Source organism: Cydia strobilella, chromosome 22 (genome assembly GCF_947568885.1).
Source record: "Cydia strobilella chromosome 22, ilCydStro3.1, whole genome shotgun sequence".
In the NCBI taxonomy this organism is placed as follows: domain Eukaryota; kingdom Metazoa; phylum Arthropoda; class Insecta; order Lepidoptera; family Tortricidae; genus Cydia; species Cydia strobilella.
In genome coordinates, this window is record NC_086062.1 from 1,745,748 (window position 1) to 1,760,967 (window position 15,220).

General features: G+C 39.5%; 1 protein-coding gene across 1 annotated transcript in view; it reads right to left on the reverse strand.

The window, feature by feature from the left end:
• Positions 1-2,070: 2,070 nt before the first annotated feature.
• The window catches only part of LOC134751597 (paired box protein Pax-5), a 127,657-nt gene continuing 114,507 nt past the window's right edge, over positions 2,071-15,220 (reverse strand). Inside the window, exons 9-11 of the mRNA XM_063687072.1 lie at positions 14,151-14,301; positions 5,693-5,827; positions 2,071-2,177 (exon numbers count right to left, since the gene is read on the reverse strand). Coding sequence (XP_063543142.1) covers positions 2,071-2,177; positions 5,693-5,827; positions 14,151-14,301 — 393 coding nt within the window. The remainder of the gene's footprint in view (positions 2,178-5,692; positions 5,828-14,150; positions 14,302-15,220) is intronic.

The following is a 15,220-nucleotide window of genomic DNA, read 5'->3' on the forward strand; positions in this document are numbered from 1 at the left end:
CGTAAAAAAATTACGTTTTACTTGTTTGTAAGTAGGGAATGTAAAACCGAATTTTAATTGTATGGAAAAATCGGTTAATAACCGAATATTAACCGTTTTACATACAAATAAAAACCGGTTTTGCATTCCATATATATAAGCCGGTTTTTATTGACTTTGTTGATTTTTTTCTCGTTTTTGGATGGATAGATAGATCGATTTCTTTATTTCATGATAAAATACAGTATAAATTTGCATCATGTCTAAATTATGTTTAAAAAACTGGATGAAAAGTAGTATTAATAAATTAACGTAACTTTAACACGTAAGTAAACAGTAGATAATCTATCGTATTATAATTTATAAGAGGGTAAACTTAAAAATACCTAATGGGGAAAATACAAATTCCAAATAATGTTTGTTTAATAAATAAATCAAAAATATTTATTATAATAATTTGTTTTTTTCCCAAAGTAATGTTCGTTTACCTATTCATAATATAATTTCAATATTAGTCTTTGATATCATGAAAATAGAATTGATATTTGTTTATATATATTTTTTTCCTCTTCCTGACATTGATGTATCACCAAGGGAGTGGGATAAAATAATCAAGTGGGTACTCAATAAAATGAAATTAATGTTTGATAATTAATGTTACGAACTTGTTTTATACAATTTCTTTAATTTTTGACAAGTGACGTTACGTTAAAAACGTAAATCCAAAAATATTTAATAAAATAATATTTATTTTATTTTATTTTATTTTATTAATTCAAAAAATTTACACAACATTACAGCGAACTAATACACTGAGAAATTTATAATAGAAAGTATTTATACAACTAGGTACATGATACAGTCTAGAAAGGACAACAGAACAAATGTAAGAAAGAAAAACTAATACAAAACAGATGATTCACGCTTATCCATCGCCTCACAGTACTTCATACATTCTTTACACAGATCCATCCAACTACTTGCAAAATAATATGATTTGTTCCCTAAATAGTTGGGTTAAAATATAAAATTTTCTATATTTTTTTAAGGCACGGTAAGCTACCGTGTATAACTCGCTATTATGGTTTGCACATAACGTTTTGCAAAATACTATTTATTACACGTTTTTGTACCTACTTAGAAATAGTTAATTTTCTAAACATGATTTTAATAATAATATTGTGTAGATAATTTCAGGCCCATTTCACGTAAGTTTACATTCAACGCTTACGGAAGTCTGTAACTCCTTTTATTTTCACCTGTTTTACAACTTTTATAGTTTTTTATATAACTGAGTACTGAAAAGATCTCTGCTTTTCAGCAGTTCCGTATATCCATATACAGGGTGTGTGGTATCCTCAACAAATTATCTACGTTTAAAACCGGCCATTAAGCAGTTAACACCTGATGGATGGCGGACTCGTACCCGCGATCAATCGTTCGGGGATTTACGTTCACACCTCACGCGGAACTTGAAAATGTGGGTTTTTGGAGAAAAATTAAGCTGTACCTTCTTTTTAGTGAAGGATTTTTTTGGATAAGGTGCGTTGGGATAAGATTGAACGGGTTTTTCATGAGGGATAAGACAAAAAATCGCCCGCATGCCGAAGCATTACGGGCGACTTTTCATCTTACCCCGCATGAAGAACTCTTTCAATCTTACCCCAACGCACCTTACTGATTAACTCTCTCAAAGAGATTTGAATAAAAAAAGGATCTTTAAGAAGTGTTTACTTATGAAGGCTTTTAAAGAAACTTTAAGAGAAGAGCCATTTGAATCGACAATATTTTATTTAAATTTATAAGCATATGAAGTAGTTTAAAAATAATTTAGATGTTTGGTTTGTCACAAATAAACAATATTGCTCCAGTTTTGACTTCAATCTTGTCGCAGTTATTACAAAATAAATTATTTGCATTAAATTTGGTATTTGGATATGTACCTAAGTAATGATATGCCTGCTGGCCGGCTTTCCATCTTTTAGAATACTTATATGTTCATATCATATTCAATTGAACCTTTAGTACGGGGTATGTTAGGACAAGTAAGGAGTATTTATATAAGGTATTCGAGTATCGGATACAATATACCTACCACTTGGTGAGCAGGCCGGTGGTGTGCGAGTACGGGGCGGGGTACGGCGAGTATTGCGAGTACGGCGCCGCGTACGCGTACTCGCTTGCCAGTGTCGTTGCGCCTGGAACAGAGAAAAAATACTTGTGTGAAAAAGTGGACATATGTAGTGAAACAATAACTCAATAAGGTGTACTAAAAATAGACACAATACGTCAAGCACTTGCCAATTTTTATCCTTTTGGCCTCGTCTGCAACAGTCTATTATTTAGTGACTAAGACTACTGTCCGCGCGCCAATTCCGTGCATTCGGAGGTCGAGGAAGTGGGGGGGGGGGGGGGGGTGCGCAGCGCCCGTATGTACAAAATGACACCACTATCATGACGCCCAACATTCCTAACATTTTATTTAAAATTATAAACTGATCGGCGATTGGCCCTAGTCACACCTGATGGAAAGTGAAGACAGGGCCTAAGATGGAGCTCACCGGTTCAGTCTTCCCACCTATCCACTCTTCCAGCCTATTCACTCTTGTTTTAAAGAGACCGAGGTCATATTGATCAGGGAATACAGATGGCGGGAGCGCATTCCATTCCTCAGCCGTGCACGGAATTCGCGCGCGGACAGCAAGATTACGTATTTGGAACATTTTTTTCCTCACTGCACACACCTTAGCAAATGTCTGTTTGACCCAGTGGTTAACTGGTAGAGAATGCCTTAAGGCATTAAGTCCGCCTTTTGTATTATTTACTTATTATTGTGCAATAAAATAAAATAAATAAATATAAGCGGTTGTTTATTTTATCTCTCATCATCATCTTCCTCGCGTTGTCCCGGCATTTTGCCGCGGCTCATGGGAGCCTGGGGTCCGCTTGGTACTAGTTTTTACGAAAGCGACTGCCATCTGACCTTCCAACCCAGAGGGGAGGGGAGGGGAGGGTAGGCCTTATCGGGATTAGTCCGGTTTCCTCACGATGTTTTCCTTCACCGAGCGACTAGTAAATATCAAAAGATATTTCGTACATATTAGGTTGCGAAAAACTCATTGGTACGAGTCGGGGTTTGAACCCGCGACTTCCGGATTGAAAGTCGCACGCCCTTACCGCTAGGCCACCAGCGCTTTATCTCTAATATTTAATATCATTTATAGAATTATAGAAATCCAAACATTTACAGTATCTACTTTTAGTTTTTAACTAAGTAGGAACAATCAAAATGAAGTATATCTACTAGAACCTAACATTAGTAACATTGTTTTTCCTTAGGTGTATCCATGCTAAAGAGATAAAAAAAACATATTTTCGCAAATACGACACAGTGTGCTCTCAGCCTTAAATATTACAAAAAAAAATATTTTCCCGTATCTGAATTGAGTAATAATAAACAAACAAAAGTTCAAAAACCTCGTTGGCATGGTTTCAAGAAAAAATACATCCCTTTTCTGTGGATAAAATGCGGGTTCTGTGACCTTTACCAGTATTTCCTTTCCCCTCAGGTGTTGAGCGCAAAAAACTTAAATATCAGGCATATTGCGCTGTAAAGGAGCCCACTGACTATCAGTCCGCCGGACGATATCGACCTGTCAGTTAGAACAAAAATTTGACAGTTCCGAACAACTGACAGGCTGATATCGTCCGGTGGACTGATAGTCAGTGGGCCCCTTAAGTATCTTAAGTCTGTCAGTTAGAACAAAAATTTGACAGTTCCGAACAAAATTAACCCTTTAGATTGTTTTGAGGTTATGTGCATTTTTATATCACATATGCAATATAGGAAGTTTCAAACAAGATCGTTCTGATTTACAATCAGAAATATATACTTATCGTTCTCATATCTTTTTAGGGCATTAAAATATAGTTATTGCCATATAAATTAAAAGTTACGATGTTGATGCAAATATTCTCATATTTAAACAGGAATAAAGACCGGTTGTTATGTTCTTCCATTTCCTTTATGACTTGATTTTACTGAAAAATCACAGCCTGTTTCAAGACTCCGCATATCACGGCATTACATAGCGTTATTTAAATAGACACGCCTCGTCTCCACGCCCTCGCATATAACGACCTTTATACGCGTAACCACATTCAAAATATGTCCCCGCCACCCTGACGTTAATATTTATAACCAAAATAAGCCACCGAAGTACTCAGAAGCACTTCTGTCGCATCACAGACTCGTGTTACGCTTCGTTACCCCCTCCAGACAAAGCCTGTATGGCCACCCCCCTCTAAAATTATTTGCATACCCCCGAATGAGCTATTAAAGATGTCTGCTCCCGGGTAAGCAGATTGCGGTGGATTAAAGACCAAAAGGGAGAGCGGCCCCATAACGCTCCCAGTGGCACTCCGAATTATTCTCTACCTTTATATGCATAAGTGCGAATTTGGAGCGGTTTGATATGAATTTTATGATGTTACGGCCGCCACTGAGCGGGGTCCAGAGGAGAAAATTAGATTTCGTGGAGAGTGCTCTGCAGGAGTGGCGCTCGACTTTGTCGAAAGCTTTCGTAAAGTCATTGTCGTTTTTTCAGTGATTCCTCAACTGTTTTTCTGTTCGGCCACTTTTTGCTTTATCCCCTTTTTATTGTTTTATTCGTGTTTCATTGTTTTATCTGTGCGTGGCTGCGACTCGTTATTGCGTTTGTTTATTGGCAGTGATGCTCCGAGTTGATGTCCGCAATTTGGGGGACTTTTTTTAGGTGGCCATTTGCGCAGTTTTACTTTGTTTTAATGTAATGGATTTATTTTTGCTTTAAAATGATTTACTTTTGACATGGAAAGTGCCTATTCCATTAAACAAATATGGGTATTATTTTGTGGCAAGCAGTACACAATACAAATAGTCATTATTGTCACTTAGAATTATGTCTGTAATGAAACATTTATTTTGATAAATATTTACAACGTATGATGTACATACATGTTTAAATTTACAAAATCTACAGCGAATCTGTAGAATATTCATTCATAATTGGTGTCCATGCTATTCATCAGCATGAACACCAATTATGAATGAATATTCTACACGTGAAAACACTTTGTAGCCGCTACTAGCAGTTCGTCGCCAAAGTGAATCGCGAACGGCGCGGTTCAAAACTATCGCATCTTGTAAAAACCGCTGCAAAAGTGCATATCCATTTTATGAATGGAATGGAGCTGTCACTCACCGTCATAGTGTGCGTACGGTGGATAAAGCGGTGCCGGCTGTAGGACGACTAGTGCCGCCGTGTCGGGGCTCGCAGTCAGCGCCGTTTTAACATGTCTAAACTTGTTGAAGAACTGTCACTTACCGTTATAGGTAGGGTTGCTAGTATTTTTTTAAATTATATATAGTATTTGGCGGTTTAAAGGATCAAAAAATAAAGTACACACAAATGAAATAAAGTATTTCTTTATTTCTTACATATTTTTAGCTTGTTCTAGTTTCAGTTTAAAATAAAGTATACTTTATATGTTTGGTATTTCATGAAGTATACGGAGGCAAAATATACATAGTAAAATCTATATATTATAGTATGTCTGGCAACCCTAGTCCGTAGTCATAGTGTGGATAAGGTGGTGCCGGTGGATCATGACTACTAGCGTTGCGCCGCCGCCGATGAAACCTGTTGAAACTTGTTGTAGAATTATCACTCACCGTCATAGTGCGCATACGGAGGATAAGGTGGTGCCGGTGGCTGTAAAACTACTAGCGCCGCCGCGTCGGGGCTCGCCGCCGCCGATGGGGGTTCGCCGCCGGCGCCGCCGTTCGAACCCGTTGAGTCATTTGTAGCTGTGGATAAATCACAAGTTAGAACATTGTTATTGGTCATTTATTTATTACAACTTTATTGCACAATAAAATTGTACAAACGGCTGACATAATGCCATAAGTCCATTCTCTTGGTAACAGGCAACCATTGTTACACATATAACTGTCGATAAGTATTAGTTCTAGTACGGTTTGTGCACGCGCCTAGAGCATTAAGACGAATAACTAGGAAAGATTTAAATAAAGTCAAAAGAATGTTTCGTAGGTCAGTTGATTAGAACATCTGAACGTCTCGGCTGTGTATTTTTTGACTTTCGATTCGATTTTTAAGAGCCCGGTTACGATTTTAGTCGCAAAAATGTAAAGTTGATAGATTTCTTCTGTGAAATTGTACACCTTTTGTTACCTAATTGAAATAACAAGTACTGGTTTCTATTAGCACGACTTCTTATCTCTAGGTTTATCAGATCATTTTTTTTAAAAAAGGCTTACTAAATTAGTAATGAATTTTTTTCTGATGGACGTTTAGGTAAACGCGTGTAAAGCACTGACTTTGATGCTCTTATTTGTAAATTTCGTAAAGTTTGGACTGCTAAAAATGGTAAATTTGTATTACACATATTCTGTACTCTACGTTTATCAGATTACATTGTTGTTATATGACTTAGAGTTCGAGGAAATGAAAGTTAAACGAATTCAATTTTCTCCAGAAATGACCTCAAAACAAGTGACAATTTCTCCGAAAATCTACTTATTTTCGACGTAGATTGCATACTCAAATAATCTGCAATGTTTACTTAAACTGTTGCTGTACTTCATTTTATTTAAATTGCAACTTTTATTTTCTGACGATTTTTTAAAAACTTCCCCTTTTTCTAGTATAACATCGGTGACACGCGCTCGCGGCCTCAGTCCCGCGCGGGAGCTGGTAGAGGCAGGACGTTTGTTGATCGGCTCCGCACGTTGCATCGACGACGACGAAGTTATTTATCATTGTGTGCGTCGCTCGCCGTGTAAAAAGTTATATTTGTTTGCGTGTTTGGCTGTACTGTGTGCGTGTAAACTGCGACCAGAAACTTTAATCCTTGGGTTGTAAGTACTTGTTTATTAACCGCCTTCAAAAAAAAGGAGGTTCTCAGTTTGACGCGTATGTTTGTATGTATATGTATGTATGTATGTATGTTTGTTCGCGATTATCTCGCATTTGGCTGAACCGATTTTGATGCGGTTTTTAGAAAAGTGTTTGTTATATTCTGGAGAAGGTTTTAGTATACATAGAGCTGAGCTGATGCTGAACCCTGGCTGTACCTAGTGGAACGCAGGTTTAGTGCAACATAGGCACACGCTGTTTTGGTCTGTCTTGATGAGCAATTAGGAGAGCAATACCCAAGATGGAGCTGATGCTGAACCCTGGCTGTACCTAGTGGAAATCAGGTTTCGTGCAACATAGGCACACGCTGTTTTGGTTATTCGACACGTCTTGATGAGCAATTAGGAGAGCAGTACCCAAGATGGAGCTGATGCTGAACCCTGGCTGTACCTAGTGGAACGCAGGTTTGGTGCAACATAGGCACACGCTGTTTTGGTCTTCCGACACGTCTTGATGAGCAATTAGGAGAGCAGTACCCAAGATGGAGCTGATGCTGAACCCTGGCTGTACCTAGTGGAAATCAGGTTTCGTGCAACATAGGCACACGCTGTTTTGGTTATTCGACACGTCTTGATGAGCAATTAGGAGAGCAGTACCCAAGATGGAGCTGATGCTGAACCCTGGCTGTACCTAGTGGAACGCAGGTTTGGTGCAACATAGGCACACGCTGTTTTGGTCTTCCGACACGTCTTGATGAGCAATTAGGAGAGCAGTACCCAAGATGGAGCTGATGCTGAACCCTGGCTGTACCTAGTGGAAATCAGGTTTCGTGCAACATAGGCACACGCTGTTTTGGTTATTCGACACGTCTTGATGAGCAATTAGGAGAGCAGTACCCAAGATGGAGCTGATGCTGAACCCTGGCTGTACCTAGTGGAACGCAGGTTTGGTGCAACATAGGCACACGCTGTTTTGGTCTTCCGACACGTCTTGATGAGCAATTAGGAGAGCAGTACCCAAGATGGAGCTGATGCTGAACCCTGGCTGTACCTAGTGGAAATCAGGTTTCGTGCAACATAGGCACACGCTGTTTTGGTTATTCGACACGTCTTGATGAGCAATTAGGAGAGCAGTACCCAAGATGGAGCTGATGCTGAACCCTGGCTGTACCTAGTGGAACGCAGGTTTGGTGCAACATAGGCACACGCTGTTTTGGTTATTCGACACGTCTTGATGAGCAATTAGGAGAGCAGTACCCAAGATGGAGCTGATGCTGAACCCTGGCTGTACCTAGTGGAACTCAGGTTTGGTGCAATATAGGCACACGCTGTTTTTGTCTTCTGACACGTCTTGATGAGCAAATGGGAGAGCAGTACCCAAGATAGAGCTGATGATGAACCCTGGCTGTACTTAGTGGAACTCAGGTTCATTTATTGTTATCAGAACTTCCACCCCCTTTTAACCCCCAGTACCTACTGCATGTTAAACGTGTGGTAGCTCTGGTCAGGTGCCTGCTTCATCTGGCAGCCCTCCAGGTGTTCCAGGTCTTGAAGAACTTAACCTGCCTACAGCATACTCTACCAACTTCAGATTAAAAGAGTTTTACCCCTGATCCGATGCGTCCAGCAGCACTCCAGGTGTTCCAGGTTTTGAGCTGTCTCCGTCATACACTACCCACAACACGTTGAGCGAGTGTTACCCACCCTTTGCCCTTGACCCTTTGCACTCAGCAGCACTCCAGGTGTTTCAGATCTGGAGCTTTCCCCATCATACACTACCAGCGGCACGTTGAGCGAGTGTTACCCGTTACCCCTGACCCTTTGTACCCAGCAGCACTCCAGGTGTTCCAGGTCTGGAGCTTTCCCTATCATACACTACCAGCGGCACGTTGAGCGAGTGTTACCCCTGGGTCTTGAGCAGTATTCATCGTACAACCAACCACACGTTGAGCGAGTGTTAGAAGAGTGGAGAAGAGAAGAGGATGACTTTGGAAATAAAAATTATTATCACCCTTCCCAACGATTAAGACTATCTCCATAATATCAAATTCCATCCAAATCGGTTTTATTGGATCCCATACAAATTCCATTACCCCCCCCCCCGTTTCTGGGGTAAAACCTATCCTATGTCCTTCCCCAGGACTCAAACTATGTCCATACCTCATTTCATCTTAATCGGTTCAGCGTTTATTGATTCCCCATACAAATTTCCACCCCCTTAAAGGGTGAGTTCTTGAATAAAAAGTATTCTATGTCCTTCCCCGGGATTCAAAGTATCTGTATACCAAATTTCAACAAAAGGCTAGTTTCCCCTCTGGGTTGGAACGTTGGAAAGTCAGATCGCAGTCGCTTTCGTAAAAACTAGTGCCTACGCCAATTCTTGGGATTAGTTGCCAAGCGGACCCCAGCAGACTTCCATGAGCCGTGGCAAAAAGGCTGGGATAACGCGAGTAAGATGATTATATATATATAAGATATTGCCTTAGTGCAAATCATTATCATCATGCTATATAATTTGTATGTATTATATGAATACATAGGTAAATTGTTAAGAGTAATAAACGATTATATCAAATTTACCGAAAGTTTTATTTTAACCTAATTAAAGTTATAAAGTGACGCATAATGTTGCGAAAGTATCAATATTGTTTAGGCGGTCGCGTTATTTCAAGCAGCGGCCGGCGTTCGGTTACTGTGTAAAAGTCGTATCTTCGCGCGTTTTCAAATCGACTACGGGCTCTTAAGTACAGATGTAGTGCATAATTGTTTTCCACCGTATTTTCTCGGAAACGTTCGTACTCTGTGTAACTCTTTGTACTGAAACTGAGTGAAATAGCAAGACACGTTCGTTTCCGTGAAAATACGATGGAAAATAACGATGCACTACATTGTAATGTTTGCCAAAAAGTTACGAAGGTCTTCACAACCACATTTTATTTTTAATAGCTTAAAATTAAACATTGAATAGCTTTTATTTTATTACTAGCCTCATAGATAGGAACACAATGTATTACAATAAAAGTTAAAATGTTTTGGAAAAAAACATTTTCAACAACACCATTTGAATTAGTTTCACCAAACTGCGATAGTTTTCGCAACGCGCCCGTTTTTCCGAATTAATCGTCATGTGGACTCAAATAAAATAAAATCCAGTTGGAAAAATGGCCGCTTTGCCGCGGATGAAATGGAAAAAAATAGCTGAGCTTTTAGGATTTTGGTATAAAAGTTGAGTGACAGCTGGTATCTAGTGGATTTGGAAATGCTTTAGAAAAAGCCATATAGTGTAGCGGTAAAAGGCGCACATCATGGACTGGAAATATAAGAGACTGGTTAAAAGTGAAGAGCATAGATAGACTAATTCGCATGACTGAACATAGAGAGACATATAGACATATGGTCGCCGACCTCCTGGACGGAGATGGCACGTGAAGAAGAGAAGAAGATATAGGTATAGTATAAAGAGTCTATATAAAGAAAGATCTATCGAAAAAAGATACATTTTTGTTAAAAGAGTACATCTAATGCGATATTGACTGCGCAAAAGAACCAATTAGGGACTGATTTTTTTACCTAACATATGGACACTTAGGTAAAAGTATAAAAAAACATCAGTTTATTTCAGACATAATGACCATCTTTATGGACACTATGTCTGAAATAAACAATTTTTTTTTTATATGCCTAAAATGTAAGCTTCCATTTTCTATAAATCTGTAAATTTTACGTGACAGTTTCATGCAGGTTAATAAAAAACTAAGTGAAGAGAAATAAACAGTATAGATAGATGTCAAAATTGCTTCTATGCAAAATAGTAGGCACCGAATAACATTTCTGACTTATAGAACGAAATGACAGAAAACCCGAGTTTTAAATACTAAGATCCTTTCCTTAGTTGTCGAAAAACCAATAGGCGACTAAAATTATCAATGACATACTTAGCCTAAATTATAATTATCTGATAATAAGATCAGTGTCATAAATAGTACCAAAACCAACAACAGAACTATTTCCGGGCGCTCTTATAAAACAATTAAAAAGCCACGCAACTAAAAAAAAGATGATGTCACAGAATCCCATTCACAAGTTCAATATCACTTCCCACGTGCTGAATGGATCCGATCTGACCACAAGACTGCGGTCGCGCGGTTCCATGGGAATATCATTCATTCGTTCAATTTCATTCACTGGCCTTGGCATTTGATATTACGTGTTAGGTGACTTGCAACTGTTTTGTAGAAGAAAGTTTTTGGATTGGAATTTTTATGGTTTTATCAGCGACAAACGGTTTATATTAAAAAAATATTATGTGACACGTCAAGTCAAGGCTCACTAAGAGACCCTGGGTTCCACAGTGGATAGGTAGGTTCCGAGTAGGGATTCAAATCCACGATGTTGTTGGAAAATTGGTAAGTTTTATATCAGGTTGTAACAGAAACCTTATATTATTTATTATGTGTCCATTATGATTTATTTATTGTGTGTGTATCGTTTTGTAGATTTGGTATCACGATTTAACCTTGTGCCTACGTTTGTCCTACTCAAAGGACATAGAACGCCGTTATATATGTGGTATATAGTTCAAATTAAAAATACGAGTAGGCAGGAGGTCAACTCTCTAAGTCTCTAACTCACCACGGCACTTGATCTTTCTGTCAAAGTTGGTGCAGAGTTAGCTTGGACGGATTCTATTCATGCAGTTATAGGGGTCACTGACCGTTTGACAATAGCCCTAGATCAGGTGCGCAGGCGCCTTGTGTTACAGATTACAGAGGATGTGGTCAGGATGAGATTACGGGGATACCAGGGTTGCCAGTTAAAAAAAAGAGTATTTAGGATGCATATCTTTGGCGGTTGCGCCTTTTTTAATCTGTGTCGTTTGTTTTACCGATTAAAAGAGAGTATTTGTATATGATATCAGAGGTGGTTACGCCTTTTTAAATGGGTGTTTTGTTTATACTAGTCCAGTTAGTTGCCATTGATGAGACTTGAGAGTATCGAGAAATGGTAGTAACTTCTATGTTTATTTATTGTTTCGGGATGTGGTTTTACTGAATAGGGAGTAGTGTCATTATCTAAATCTTAAAATAAACCGTATTTAAGGGTATTGTGATGCTTTGCGTACAGGTCTTTAAAAGGTCGGCAACGCGTATGTAATACCTCTGGTGATGCAGGCGTCCATAGGCTAGGGTGACTGCTTACCATCAGGCGGGCCGTATACTTGTTTGCCACAGATGTGGTATAAAAAATATATACAGGGTGGCCAAAAAATATGTACATTCCCGTTGCCAGGGAGATTTTGGGATTATACAACTTTTACTATGGGACCAACCCCGAAATCGCGAAAAAAAAAATTACAGGCTTATTTTATTTATTTATAGGCTGTATTTTTAATAAGAGGAAAAAAGCACTTACTCTGTTTGTACTTTTTTTAAAGATTTACGTTATATACCGCTACTTAAAATCTAAGTGTAGTGGAAACTTCGATTACGGGACATTTTATTTCACTGCCACCACAGAAATGTTGACAATGTCACCGCAAAGGGTTAGTTATGGGAGAGATGCGATAATGGAGAAACAGTTAACCTTCCGGATAAGAATGGAGGATTATTCTGAGGAAAAATGCAGCAAAATAGTAGGGTAAACCTGCATTATTCGGTGATACAAGTTTTGAAGCATGACACCCAGGAAAGCTAGTGAATTAGGGCCTTTTAAATGGGACCTCACGGCTTCACGGCTTCGGCAGCTTTGCCGTGAGGCCCATTTAAAAGGCCCTAATTCACTAGCTTTCCTGGGTGTCATGCTTCAAAACTTGTATCACCGAATTAGGCGTGTCACCAAATAATGCAAGTTTACCATATAGTTGACCACGAACGCTGTAAAGGGTTCGAAACGTCGGGATGTATCATAAATTCAAAACGCGATATAATCCGTTTTCATAGTTTTACTTCATCAGCAAAATAGTCTTTAAACAGAAACGGGATAGAAAGTTTACTGATGTCATTACCCTCTCTTCTTTGCCAGTCATGCAGCATAATATGTAAGCTTTACTTACTTCCTGTGGGGCTACAACCCGGCTACAACTCCTTATGGGTCTGGACATGCTTGCTACAGTAGCACAATAATTATACGATAGTCAAAAATAAAATAAGAGATACTTTTCAGAACAGTAGGACAACGTAACTATGTCTGTGCCGCAGAAGTTTAGCTCAGAATCCGCCGTCTCACACCACCGCAGGCACTTTTCAGGGCGTGACAGCAGCACCGAATGACAATACTTGACAGATTGGTGGTTATCAAATGACAGGCCCGGCGTCCGTCGCGTCACGATTTGATTATGGATATAAACGGAAACCTTTAAGGTCATAGTTGTACTTAATTTGCTGAACGGATGTTTTCTGATTAGCGAATTTTGAGTGGAAAGTAGTGGTTACGATTTTTATGGTGGTGATGGCATTGGTAATTAATTTCGTCGCTATACTCACTGAACCTTATATATGCAACAATCATTTGATGGAAATGTCGCTTTTCTTTCATTCGGAATACGGGTGTTTTTGTCATCAAATGAGTGATGCAGATACGAGGTTGAGTAAGTATTATAGCGGCGATTTGTCTACGCTAAAGTGTAAAAGAAATCTAACGTTCGACAGCGGTCCCGTTTGTATTTGGAGTATAGAAAAGCGCAATCTATGATTAGCTTTTACACGCATTATACTCATTGCTAAACTAAGACGGAAGAGTCGTTAGCAAGAAATAAGTAAAATTAGGCACCACGGACCCTGCAAATCCCAACGACGTTGGCTAGTAAACCCCTTAAATTTTGGGGAAACTAGACAACAGCTTAAGTTAGTCACAAAAACGGTAGATTTAATTGCGGAATATGGAAAGGAAAATGGCATGGCGCAAAAAAACGTCAAAACGACGTAGGTACGTCAAAATTTCAAAAGGTTTTGTAATGGCGACTAAATACGTACGTCGTATTAGAAAACACATCGTATATGAGGTTCTCAATCTTCACCAGAATCAAAATTGCGCGAGGCCTAAGTCTAGCGTTGTATTTCGGATGACGATATTGTGTATGTTGATGAAGAATATAGAGAATCGTACTCTGATGAGATTCTTACCTGAGGAGTATGATGTTGTTGTGCGGCGTGCTCGTACGGCGTGTCGAACAACTCGCCGTAGTACCCTGTCGCTCCGTCCGCCGCGCCGCCCAACTCTGACAGAAGCTTGTACTCGTATTTAATGAGAACCTTACCTGAATGAGGAGTATAATGTGGATGTGCGGCGTGCTCATACGGCGTGTCGAACAACTCGCCGTAGTACCCTGTCGCTCCGCCCGCCGCGCCGCCCAACTCTGACAGCAGCTTATATTCATCTTTGAGACTCCATTTTGATGATGACCAGAGCTGAAAGGATATTATTATGTTAGAATATATATCTATAGATTGGCAATGAGATATGTTTTAATCTTATTTTGATACGATAGCCCCTAAACGGATCACCACTAAATATTTTTGTTACACCTTGTGCCATCGTGATTACTGTCATTAGCGTTGGATGGATCAACCACCCAAAAGCCAAACCAAACCTTAAACACTTTAATGCGTTAACCCGGAAATCCGCACTGACGATAAATCGGGCCGTTTTTTCGGTCCGTCACGGCGGCGGGGCCGCGACCGACGCTATCAGTCAAAGATGGTCGTTTGGCGCCAAAATAGAAGGCTTGTTTGGTTTAGCTTTTTTGCTTATAAATGACTCTGGCCCTTGTCAATGAAACATCAAACATTTATTCAGCAAATAGGCTACAGGGGCACTTTTACATGTCAATTTTCACAAACAATAAAATTAACCAATAATTACAAATATGGAACCAATAAAATATTAACTACTTTGTAAGAGATAGAGACGTCTGTAAAAACCGGCCAATTGCAAGTCGGACTCGCGCACGAAGGGTCGGTACCATTACGAAAAAAACGGCAAAAAAATCATGTTTGTTGTATGGGAGCCCCACTTAAATATTTATTTTATCACGATTCAAGAGATACAGACTGGTGACAGACAGACGGACAGACGAACAGACGGACAGACGGACAGACGGACAGACGGACAGACGGACAGACGGACAGACGGACAGACGGACAGACGGACAGACGGACAGACTGACAGACAGACAGACGGACCTTTGAGTACCCTTAAAAAATTTAGGCGCGAAGAGTTGTCTTCCCATAGAAAATGTGAATTTCGCGCCTTTATCTCCTGACGAGGTGGGTGTGTTTGAGTATAACAGCAAAACCTACTTATGTCTGGCAAACACAACTTGTCATC